Below are 12,848 nucleotides of genomic sequence, written 5' to 3' on the forward strand. Positions count from 1 at the left end.
ATCTGCCATGGAGCACCTTGATGCTTCCTTCAAAGGCTTGACATCAATGTAACCTTTAATTCCTTTTGGGGATATGAACGTCACTGGCTGGGTCAATGTTTATTGTCCGTCCTTAGTTGCCCCTTGAGAAGGTGGTGATGAGCTGCCTTCTAGAATCACTGCAGTCCATGTGCTGTAGGTTGACCCACAATTTCCTTGGAGAGGGAATTCCAGGATTTTGACCCAGCGACAGTGAGGGAACAGTGATATATTTCCAAGTCAGGATGGTGATTGGTTTGAAGGGGAACTTGCAGTAGGTGAATCTTCCCATGTATCTGCTGCCCTTGTCCTTGTGGATGGGAGTGGTGCTGGGTTTGGAAGGTGCTGCCCGAGGAGCTAAGCTGTGGTGGGAGCTGTGCCTGGGACTGGCCCTGATGAAGCTAAGGAGCACCCAACAAGAATGATCTTGAACTCTCCCACACAAGTCTCAGTGTGCTTGTCACTCTGCACAGACAGCGGACTTCCTGGACTTTGGGCGAGTGCGTATGGGGTCACGGATCCAGCTAGAACAATAAATGCAATGTAGAATTTCATTTGCAAGTTCTGACTGGCAATAGTCCCGGGGCTGCGGGAGTTTGTGGTGGGGGTGATCATTTCTGAAATACTGGGGAGAGACAGCTCCCTGTGCTAGTACACACCCAGGGCCAGCTGTTAGCAGGAAGGGACGCTGCTGGTTCCCTTGGTACTGCTCCGTCTGCTTTATTTCTGTGTGTGTTTACAAAAGTTCGGCGCACTTGTTACATGTTTATTTTGTGTTCTTTTTGTAGAATAAAAAGGGTTTACAGGACCCAGAAATGCAGGGACAGGAGAATTTTCTCAATAATTGCGGTGTCGGGGGGGTGGGGGGTTGGGGGAGGTCAGACTGGTGAATGGTTCCAGCCCAGGCTGGTATTACTGAGTGGGACTTAGTGGGGGGAATCGCCCAAGTTTGAGACGCGTCCTCGTCCGGCTGAGATGGACTCGGTGTTGATAGGAGGGGCGACAGGGAGTGCGGGGAGGGGAGAGGGGGTCGCCTATAAAGGAGGGCTCTTGTTTGGGGGGGCGTGAGTGTGAATACAGCTTCAGGACAAGGCTCGGTGCTCGCCCGGAGCCCAGTGAGTGGATACAGCCCGGGGACTGAGGGAGCCAAGGGCGGGGGGAAACAGCAGGATTTCAGTATGAACACCAATGGGCGCATTCTGCCCCGAATTTGCGGCCAGCGGATCGGCCTGAGGGGTGAGTTTACACAGCCCAGGGGAGGTGCCAGGCGCTACTCTGTGCAGCAAGTTACAATAACCCCCGGAGAGAGAGAGAGAGTCATCCAGTCAAAGTGATCCCCTCGGGCGATTCCAGTGGATCCATTGGGGCGGCTGAGGGACAGCCAATTCAAATCCCTTCCTGGCGGCTACAAAATGCAGTTTGAAACTGCTTCCTTGCTGATGTTCCCTGAGTTTATTGTGAATTCCTTTCTTTCCAACATCAAACACACGTGGAGGGCTCTGAGCAGCAATCTGATCCCGGGGCAATGACTCTAATTGCTTCGAGAATGCTAAACTGAAGGTGTCAGTGCGGCCCATCCTCTCTGTACTAGCCCTTTTAAAGACTTGAATGAGAAGTGGAGGGATTTCTCCAGTGCCCTGTTGCTATTTGAGGAGATTATGCAGTGACCAAAGGCAGATTGGATACACTGTCTTTAAATAAAACAGGCAAGGTCTGTGCCTATTGGCAGCGCGCTCGCAGAGACAGAGAGAGTGGGAGAGGGAGAGGGAGAGGGTCCGAGTCCGAGTGTGGGCAGGAGAGAGCGGGGGTGGGGTGAGGGGAGCTATGTTAGTCCTGCCTGTCTCCCCCCACCCCCCTCCCAGCGGACAGTGTCTGCTCACTGACACCGCCGGGCATGTGCTTGGAGTGCAGCCCGCTTCTAAAAGTACCGCGGGACACTGGCGAGAGGGAGAGCGGCGAGCGGAGCGGCGGATGGAAGCGAGCGGAGCGGCGGTGGCCCGGCGGCCGCTCTGGGGGCTTCGGGGGCGGCACCGCACTCTCCCGCAAGGTGAGCTAGCCCCAGAGGACTGGCCGAGTGGTCATGGCACACTGGGCTAGTAAGCCAGACCACCCCCCGCCCTCTCTCCCCCAGGGGCACGGAGAGATCCCACAGCGATAGGTGGGGACACCTGAATTCAGTTAATCCGCCCCGGGTGCAGTGCCCAGGGCTGTGGGGCAAAGATTGGCACCGGGGGATAGAACCGGCACATGCTGGAAGGGCCGAAAGGCCTCCTTCTGCCCTGATACAATCGGAGACTGTGTGATCTGAGATTAAGCATTAACCCAATGACCACCACATACTCACCCCCCTGGTGTCATTAACACCCCCCCCCCTGAGTCACTAATGCCTTTTAGGGAAGGGACCAGTCATCCTTCCCCGGTCTAGTGTCCAGGTGACTCCAGCCCCACAGCAATGCGGTTAACCCTTCACCACCCCCAGACACAGACCAGACAGTCACTGGGGAACAGACTGGCAAGGCGGAGGGGTCAGGGTTTACTCTGACTGCCAGCTCTACAGAGACCGCTTCTCTCTCCTCTGCTAGAATAGCCGGCAAGGTGGCGATGGGCCGCAGGGCCTCTTCCCGTGCTGTAAAATAACTGTATGGTAAGCGAGTGGAGCAGCTGCTGCTGCGGTCTGTGAGAGACTCAGGGCCGGGGCTGGGCCGCGCTTTCTCCAAACCCGGGAGATGGTGAACCTCTCCGGGAAAGCCTTTCCCGTGGGCTGGGCTGGCCTGGGGCTGGGGCTGAGCGGCCGCATCGGGTTGCAAAGCCGGTCCCTGTATCCCCAGAGCCGCTTACAAACCAGGGAATACCAACCGGCAGCGGGTGACTCACTGTGCAGCATTGCCACCTGCTCCTGGGCTAGCACAGGCCAGCAGCGGGCGGTGGAGGGACTGAGTGGCCGCGGGGGGGCAGCTGGAAAGGACTGTCCTGGCGCCAGGAGAATGCAGGGGGCTGTAGGTTGATGGGGAAGGCAGGATGGTCTTTGGGGAGAAGTGTTTGCAGGACCTCCAGCTCCCCCCCCCTCCCTCCCTCCCCGCTTTCCCCCTCCCCTCTCCGACTCCCCACACCCCTCTCCGCTCTCCCCCTCCCTTCCCTCTCCCCTCCTCTCTCCCCCCCTCTCCCGCTCACCCCTCTCCCCCTCCCCCTCCCTCTCCCCCTCCCTCTCCCCCTCCCCTCCCTCTCCCCCTCCCCTCCCTCTCCCCCCTCCCCCTCCCTCTCCCTCACTCCCCTCACTCCCCCTCCCTCCACCCTCTCTCCCTCACTCCCTCACCCCCTCACCTGTTCACCCCCTCTACCCCCACCCTCCCCTTCCCTCTCTCCTCCCACCCTCCCCGTCCCTCTCTCCTCCCACCCTCCCCGTCCCTCTCTCTCCCCTCACGCCCTCCCCTTCCCTCTCTCTTCCCCTCACCCCTTCCCTCTCTCCTCCCCTCCCCTCCCCTCTCTCCCTCCCCTCTCCCCTCTTCCCCTCCCTGCCCTTTTCCCCATCTCCCCCTCCCCTCATCCCCATCTCCCCTCCCCCTCACTCCCCCTCACTTGTTCACCCCCCCCCTCCCCTCCCCCCCTCCTCCCCCCCCTTCCCCTCCCCCCTCCTCCCCCCCTCCTCCCCCCCTCCCCTCCCCCCTTCCTCCCCCCCCTCCCCCCCTCCCCCTTCCCCCCCCTCCCCCCCCCTCCCCCCCCGTCACCCCCCTCCTCCCCACCCCTCACCCCCCTCCTCCCCCTCCCCCCTCCCACACTCCCCCCCTCCCCCCTCCCACACTCCCCCCCTCCACACTCCCCTCCCCCCCTCCCACACTCCCACACTCCCCTCTCCCCTCCCCTCCCCCCCTCCCTCCCCCCTCCCTCCCCCTCCCTCCCCTCCCCCCTCCCCCCCCCCCTCCCCCTCCCCTCCCCCCCTCCCCTCCCCCCTCCCCTCCCCCCCACCTCCCTCCCTCCCCCTCCCCTCCCCTCCCCCCTCCCCCCCCTCCCCCCTCCCTCCCCCCCTCCCCCCCCTCCCCCCTCCCCCTCCCCTCCCTCCCACTCCCCCCTCCCCCCTCCCCCCCTCCCCCCTCCCCCCTCCCCTCCCCCCCTCCCCCCTCCCCCTCCCCCCCTCCCCCCCTCCCCCCTCCCCTCCCCCCTCCCCCCCCTCCCCCCTCCCACACTCCCACACTCCCACACTCCCCTCCTCCCCCTCCCACCCTCCCCTCCCCCTCTCCCACCCTCCCCTCCCCTCTCCACCCTCCCACACTCCCCTCCCCTCTCCCACCCTCCCACACTCCCCTCCCCCCTCCCCCTCTCCCACACTCCTCTCCCCCTCTCCCCTCTCCCCCTCTCCCCCTCTCCCCCTCTCCCACACTCCCCTCCCCTCTCCCACACTCCCTCCACCCCTCCCCACTCCCCTCCCCCCCTCTCCCCTCCGTCTCCCCCCCTCCCCCCCCTCCCCACACCCCCTACCCCCCCCTCCCCCCCCCTCTCCCCACCCCCTCCCCCCCCCTCTCTCCCCACCCCCTCCCCCCCTCCCCCCCTCCCCCCACCTCCCCCCCCCCTCCCTCCACCTCCCCCCTCCCCTCCCCCCCCCCTCCCCTCCCCCCCCCTCCCCCCCCCTCCCCCTCCCCCCCCCCCCTCCCCCCCCCTCCCCCCTCCCCCCCCTCCCCCCCCCTCCCCCCCCTCCCCCCCCTCCCCCCCCTCCCCCCCCCTCCCCCCCCTCCCCCCCCCTCCCCCCCCTCCCCCCCCCTCCCCCCCTCCCCCCCCTCCTCCCCCCCTCCTCCCCCCTCCCCCCCCCTCCCCCCCCTCCCCTCCCTCCCCCCCCATCCCCCCCCCTCCCCCCCCTCCCCCCCCCTCCCTCCCCCCCTCCCCCCCCTCCCTCCCCTCCCCCCCCCCTCCCCCCCCCCTCCCCCCCCTCCCCCTCCCTCCCCCCCCCTCCCCCCCACTCCCCCCCTCCCCCCCCACACCCCTCCCCCCTCCCCCCTCCCCCCTCCCTCTCTCCCTCACTCCCTCCCCCCTCCCCCTCCCCCTCACTCCCCTCCCCCCTCCCCTCTCCCTCACTCCCCCCCCTCAATCCCCTCCCCCCTCCCTCACTCCCCTCCCCCCTCCCTCACTCCCTCCCCCCCTCCCTCACCCCCCTCCCCCTCTCCCTCTCTGCCTCAACCCCCTCCCCCTCTCCCTCACTCCCCCTCTCCCTCACTCCCCCTCTCCCTCACTCCCCCTCTCCCTCACTCCCCCTCTCCCTCACTCCCCTTACCCGTTCACCCCCTCTCCCTCTCCCCCTCCCCTCCCCCCTCTTCCCCCTCCCCTCCCCCTCTTCCCCCTCCCCTCCCCCTCTTCCCCATCTCTCCCTCCCCCTCACTCCCCTCACTTGTTCACCCCCTCTCCCTCTCCCTCCCCCTCTCCCTCACTCCCCTTACCCGTTCACCCCCTCTCCCTCTCTCCTCCCCTCTCCCCTTCCCCTCACCCACTCTTGCCAGGCCCCCAGCCGAGAGGCACGCTTGTTTCCCCCACCCCACTCCCCCCCCCCCCCCCCCCCCCCCCCACCCCCCCAACCCCCAACCAGGAGCTGGTTATGTCCCCTTCCCTGTGTACCTTTGGGCTGGGTCAGCACCCTCTCTGATGTCTGTGTTAAACAGTGTGAGGGAAATGTTAGCCCAGGCACAGATCACTGTCCCTCTGACCCACCTCAGGGCATCATGCCTTAACCAGCAGATCGTGCCCTTTCTGAATGGGCAAGGAGTGGGCAGCGCTGGGCAAAACGTTACTGAGCTGCATCTAACCACATCATGAGTGAGTTGGGTGAAGGTGGGAGTCCCTCTCCTGTGGCATTGCTGTGAGGTGAACGGTATCTTCCTTTACAATATTATACAATATACCAAGGAGGCCTGTCAGCCCATCATGCCCATGCTAGCCCTTTAGCAGAGACGTCCAATTGATTGTACTTTCACCTGTCACTGTAGACTTGTATTGTATCGTTCAGGGCAATTGAACAGCATTGTTTACTCATTCATCAATTCTGGAAAAACTGCCATATCGAGTGTGAAATTGGAGGTCTGTCACACTCTCAGTCTGCCTCTGTCTGTGTCTCTCTCTCCATAAGAGCTGGTGTCAGCTTCTCCAGCGCTTCCTGTTTTAGTTCCAGAGCTCTGGAAGCTGCAGTGTTCTGCTGTAATTTATTGCCTGTCCCTAGTTGTCCTTGAGAAGGTGATGGTGAGCTTCCTCCTTGAACTGCTGCTTAACTGCCTGGTCAAAGGTATACTCACAGAAACAGAGTCTGAAAACACTGGAGAAAATCAACAGGTCCGGCAGTGTCTGTGGAAAAACAGTTAATGTTTAGAGTTCAATAAAAATCTTATGTTCTGAAGGAGGGTCACTGGACTCAAAACATTAAACCTGTTTCTCCCTCCCAGCAGCTGCGAAACCTGCTGAGTTTCTCCAGCAATTTCTGTGTTTGTCTCAAGTTTCCAGCACCTAGAGTCAGAGAGTCATAGAGATGTACAGCATGGAAATAGATCTTTCGGTCCAACCCATCCATGCCGACCAGATATCCCAACCCAATCTAGTCCCTCCTGCCAGCACCTGGCCCATATCTCTCCAACCCCTTCCTATTCATATACGCATCCAGATGCCTTTTAAACGTTGTAATTGTACCAGCCTCCACCACTTCCTCTGGCAGCTCATTCCACTCATGCACCACTCTCTGCGTGAAAACGTTGCCCCTTAGGTCTCTTTTATATCTTTCTCCTCTCACCCTAAACCTATGCCCTCTAGTTTTGGACTCCCCAACCCCAGGGAAAAGACCTTGTTTATTTATCCTATCCTTGCCACTCATGACCTTTGGTGAATTTCTACAGTGTACTGTATCTTGTAGGTAACACGATGTGGAGGTGCCGGTGGTGAACTGGGGTGGACAAGTTAAAAATTGCACAACACCAGGTTATAGTTCAAAGTTTGTGAGGAGATTTGTAGCTCGGGTGCTCATTGTTGTGGTTCTGTTCGCCGAGCTAGGAATTTGTGTTGCAGACGTACTCTATGCTACTTTCTCCCCACCCCCACCCTCCTCTAGCTTATCTCTCCACACTTCAGGCTCACTGCCTTTATTCCTGAGGAAGGGCTTTTGCCCGAAACGTCGATTTCGAAGCTCCTTGGATGCTGCCTGAACTGCTGTGCTCTTCCAGCACCACTAATCCAGAATCTGGTTTCCAGCATCTGCAGTCATTGTTTTTACAACGTTTCGTCCCCTGTCTAGGTGACATCCTCAGTGCTTGGAAGCCTCCTGTGGATGAGTCCACAGATTCAATCAATAAGCACATCGACCTGGACCCAATATACCGGCCACTGCAGCGGACAGCTGGAACTGACAACCGGAAGCGGCAGATTCAAACCACTATAAATGCCGGAGGAAAGATCACAGAAGCGCTTCACAGGAGGCTCCCAAGCACTGAGGATGTCACCTAGACAGGGGACGAAACGTCTGCAACACAAATTTCCAACTCGGCGAACAGAACCACAACAACCAGGTTATAGTCCAACAGGTTCATTTGGAAGTACAAGTTTTCAGAGCACTGCACCTTCATCAGATAGCCAGTAGGGCAGGATCATTGGACACAGAATTTATAGCAAAAGATCATAGCAAGACTTCACTATGATCGTTTGCTATAAATCCCGTGTCCTATGATCCTGCTCCACTAGCTACCTAACAAAGGAGCAGTACTCCGAAAGCTTGTACTGTACTTCCAAATAAACCTGTGGGACTATACTCTGGTGTTGTAGAATTTTTAACTTTGTAGATAGTACACACTGCTGCTACTGAGTGTCTGTGCTGGAGAGTAATGTAGCACTAATGAAGCAGGCTGCTTTATCCTGGATGGTATTGAACTTCTTGAGTGTTGATGGAGCTGCATATTTCCAGAGAAGTGGGAAGTATTCAAACACATTCCTGACTTGTGGTAGACACTAGGGAGGCAAGAAGTGAGTTAACTGCTGCAAGATTCCTAGCTTCCAGTTTACTTTCTGGTAACCAAGATTGCAGTCATGTGGATTAGTGATGGTGATGCACTTGTACATATTATCTAATGACTGAGCTAGCATTTAATTCTAAATGTTATTGAATTGAATCAGCTAAGGTGAGATTTGAACCCTGTTCCCAGGACATTAGACTGGGGACCTCAATTATTAATCCAGCAACATTACCACACACCACTGCCTATCCCCAGAAAATTCCATTAAGAAACTATGCAGATTTGCAAACTATTGAGAAGGTGGGGAGGCTGCAGAAAGATTTAGAAAGGTTAGGAAAGAGGGCAAAGAGGTGGCAGATGAAATACAACATGGGAAAGTGTGAGGTCATCACTTTGATGGAAGAATAGAGACATGGATTATTTTCTAAGTGGGGAAAAAATTCAGAAATCGGAAGAGACTTGGGAGTCCTAGCCCAGATTTCTCTTCAAGTAAATTTGCAGGTTGAATCAATAGTTTGATAAACAAATACAAAGAAAAATCTAAGCCCTCCGTTTCGTCCTTTCCTGCCGACCCATCTGGTACCCCTCCACTGTCACACTCATTCGATTGGCTGCACTGGTCCTCTCCCTCAACAGCTTCTCCTTCGAATCCTTCCACTTCATTCAGACCAAAGGGGTAGCCATGGGCACCCACATGAGTCCCAGCTATGCCTGTCTCTTCATTGGATACATGGAACAGTCCATCTTCCATAGTTACACTGGCACTATTCCCCACCTTTTCCTCTGCTACACCGTTGACTGTATCAACGCCACCTCGTGCTCCCATGAGGAGTTTGAACAGTTCATCAACTTCACTCTCACCTTCTACCCTGACCTCAAGTTCACCTGGACCATCCTGGAAACCACCCCCCCCCCCCCCCCCCCTTTCTGGGCCCCTCTGTCTCCATTTCCAGCAACTGACTCAACATGGACATCTACCTCAAATCCACTGACTCCCATAGCTACCTAGACTATACTTCGTCCCAACCCTCTCCTGTAAAAATGCTATTCCTTACTCCCAATTCCTCTGATTCCATTCAATCTGCTCTCAGGAGGAATAATTCCACTCCAGAACATCCCAGATGGCCTCCTATTTCAATTACTTCAATTTCCTCTCCCACGTGGTCAAAACACCATCCAGTGCATCTCCTCCACTTCCTGCAACTCTGCCTTTGAACCGCACCCCTCCAATCGCAACAATGTCAGAGCCCCCCAGTCCTCACCTTCCACCCACCAACCTCCGTATACATCATATCAGCCTCTGCCATTTTCACCACCAATAGTCCGAGATAAATTTGCCTCCCTACCCCATCAGCATTCCATAGAGACTATTTCCTCCATGCCTCACCCACCACCACTTTTGGCACCTTTCCATCGCACCACAAGAGGTGTAAAACCTGTGCCCACATCCTCCCCCTCACTTCCACCCAAGACTCCAAAGGATCCTAACATACCCAGCAGAAACTTTCCGACACATCCAAGCACCTCATCTACTGTCTCCTTTTGATGTGGCCTCCTGTGTGTTGGGGAGATAGGACGCCAACTCACGGAACATTCCCGGGAACATTGCTGGGAACATTTCCGGGAACACACTAAACAATCCCACCGCCCTGTGGCCGACCACTTCAACTCCCCCTCCCACTCCATCAAGGACATGCATGTCCTGGGCCTCCTCCACCACCAAATCCAAGCCACCCAATGCCTGGAGGAAGAATGCCTCATATTTTGCTTTGGGACCCTCCAACTACACGGCATCAATGTCGATTTCACCAGTTTCCTCATTTCCCCTCCCCCCACCTTATCCCAGATCTAACCCTCCAGCTCAGCACCACCATCTTGAACTGTCCTCCCTGCCCATCTTCCTTCCCACCTATCCATTCCACTCTCCCCTCCAATCTATCACTATCACCCACACTTGTATCTACCTATTGCCTTCCCCCCAGCCCCAACAACCCTCCCCCCCATTTATCTCTCAGCTCCTTCCCTCCCCTCACTCCCTCCAATCCCTGCCAAATTCCTGATGAAAGGCTTATGCCCAAAACGTCGATTCTCCTGCTCCTCAGATGCTGCCTGATCTGTGCTTTTCCAGAACCACACTTTTTGACTTTGAAAAACCTATCAGCCATGACTGAATGGTGGAGCAGACATGATGGGCCAAATGGTCTAATTTCTGCTCCTGTCTCTTATGATCTTATGGTCTAGGTATATTTGCAGATGATAGTGTACTCACAACTTTTCATAAAGACCAGAATAAGTAGCAGGAAAATTAATAGCGACTCAAAGTGATTGATCTGAGACAGTTAATAGCTTGCTCATTATCCAGTTCACTTCATTCCCTTAGGTCCATTATCACCAGGATGTTCACTCAGCTGGGGTCTCAGTGGTGCGTTTTGTTTAAAACACTTTGGAAATTCTTGTTAACGTTTGTCTGTCAATACTTTGGAGAGAGATAAAAGCTAAAATTATGAGTGAGATTGTCGGGTCCCAGTTGATGTGACATTTATCCAGATCCGTCGTTATCAGACAGACATTGAACTACAAAGAAATGACTATGCTTCCTGCCCAATGGATTAAAAATGTGTCCAAGGGGAATCCCAGTTGTTTTATGTCAATAAGATGACCCGATACTTATGAAAGATAGTTTTACAGATCTATTTTTAAAATAGTTCTTATGCTGCTCTGACGACTATAAACAAAATAGCTCATGCAATGAGCCAGAGATGTTGTGTCCACCATTGTGTGCATGCCAGAGTGCTCCTCTCACGTAATCTGTCTCATAAAGACTGTTAGCACCAAGTGATTGGCATTCATTTTATGATCACAAGCCCATATGCAGGATGTTGGTGATGCCCAGTGTGTCTAGAGACCAGAACAATGGTATAAATAGTGTGCACAATGGTGAATGAATTATTCCAGTAGTGAAAACAATCCAATTGCTCATCTCTGACATTGTGATTTATGATGGTCACACCTGTGTTAGAATTAAATTGATTATTTATCTTGCATTTTGGCTTTGCATGGTTCTTACTGAGACAAAATTTACAAATTATTTGCTTTTTTCAGAAACAAAGATCCTTCTTGAAGTGGTTTGTGACTTTCTGTATGCTTTGATGAGATGTGTGCGTTGCTCGCCATGCCTTTGAAGTGAGTGGTTTGTCAGGGCCATTTCAGGGTCAACCTTCTGACAGTGAATTGGGAGTCACACGCAGGCCAGCTAAGAGTGACAGATTTCCTTTGGAAATGAGTTACAATGATTAAATGTTGCAACAAGCAACGCAAGTACAATGATCACCATCACAGAGATTTGCTTTCAATTCCAGATTTTATTAATTGAATTTAAAAGTTCCATCACCAGTTGGACTGGAACTTGAACCCATATTCCCAGAGCATTGAGCTAGACATCCAGGCTAGTGACATTACCACATCACTATTTCCCTGTCTGTTATTTGGAGGGTTATGTAATGGACAGCACAGGAATAGGTCACTCAGTCTATCTGCTCTGTACTGAAGTTTATGCTCCACACAAACTTTCTCCCAACCTTCTTCATCCAATCCAAACTGCTGGTCCTGACAACAACAAAAAGTGAGCTAGAGAAATTCAGCAGGTCTGGCAGCATCTGGGAGACAAACAGAATTAACGTTTCAATTTCAGTGACTCTTCCTCGGAATTGATAGTTTCTAGGGAAAGATTGTGTTTAGTTTGATGACAAGGATGGGGCTAACAGCTGGAGAGAAAAACCAGAGAGAGGGAGGGAGAAACAAAGGGATTGTAGACAGTACGTCAGGGAAGAAGAGAAGCTAAAACGTGGTAATGAGGGTTGTGAGTGAATCAAAGTGAATTGACTAAGCTGAGAGCAACCTGCATGCCCTTGTATTCCTTTCTCCTTCATGGACATATCTAGCTGTCCCTTAAAAATATCTCTGCTATTTTCCTCAGCTGCTCCTGTTGGTAGCATGTGCCACATTGTTACCATCCTCTGGGTAAAGAAGCTGCTCCTTAATTCTGAACTGGTTTTATGACTAACTCTCCTATATTTAAAGCTCCTAGTTTTGGACACCTTCACTAATAGAAACATTGCTATATCTAATCCATTAACAACCTTCATTATTTTAAAGACTGTTTTTAGGTCACTCCATTAACCTTCTCTAAAGAAACTAACCCCACCTCTTCATTTTCCTGATAGTTATGTTCTCATAATTCTGGCATTATCCTTTTTCTCAGATGTTAATTTCTCTATATCTTTTATCATAACATGGTTTCCAAAACTCTAGACGGTAGTCCAAATGTTGTCTGTACACGTTTAACAATAACTTTTCTGCTTTTCAGTTCTATTCCTTTGGAGAGGAGACCACAGTGTTGATTTGCATTGATTCACACACACTGCATTATTTACAACTTTTGCTATGTACATTTCCAGGCCCCTCAGTCCTCTTTTCCCTTTACAGTGTTATTTTCCAAGACTGATATAGCCGCTTTGTTAATCCTACCTCAATGCTCCTCTCCACACTTATCTATATTAGAAGTAATTTTACATGCCCATATCATTTGTAATAATTTCAAAAGAATAATAAGATTGAGATAGCAATGAAATTACAACTGACATTAATTGCAAAGGGCCAAATGACCTTTACATGTTCCCAAAGTTGTTTTGCTCTGAAAACATTCCTGTCCCACATATTCAAAGAATAAGGCAAGAAGCAATTAAGCTGTTTCTTTGTGTACATTCAACCTTTAAAAATATTGATTTTATTTAATTGTGCTTACTCTCTCCTCATTCAGTCTATCAATGATGTGGAGAAGCCGGTGTTGGACTGAGGTGGACA

At 53.8% G+C, this 12,848-nt stretch overlaps 1 protein-coding gene across 3 annotated transcripts in view; it reads left to right on the plus strand.

Moving 5' to 3' along the window:
* The first annotated feature begins 1,789 nt into the window (after positions 1-1,789).
* The window catches only part of ano1a (anoctamin 1, calcium activated chloride channel a), a 214,552-nt gene continuing 203,493 nt past the window's right edge, over positions 1,790-12,848 (plus strand). For all 3 annotated transcript variants that reach the window (XM_072592818.1, XM_072592819.1, XM_072592821.1), the window contains exon 1: positions 1,790-2,065. In XM_072592818.1, coding sequence (XP_072448919.1) covers positions 1,843-2,065 — 223 coding nt within the window. In that variant the 5' untranslated portion in view covers positions 1,790-1,842. The remainder of the gene's footprint in view (positions 2,066-12,848) is intronic.

Source organism: Chiloscyllium punctatum, chromosome 22, assembly GCF_047496795.1.
Source record: "Chiloscyllium punctatum isolate Juve2018m chromosome 22, sChiPun1.3, whole genome shotgun sequence".
NCBI lineage: Eukaryota > Metazoa > Chordata > Chondrichthyes > Orectolobiformes > Hemiscylliidae > Chiloscyllium > Chiloscyllium punctatum.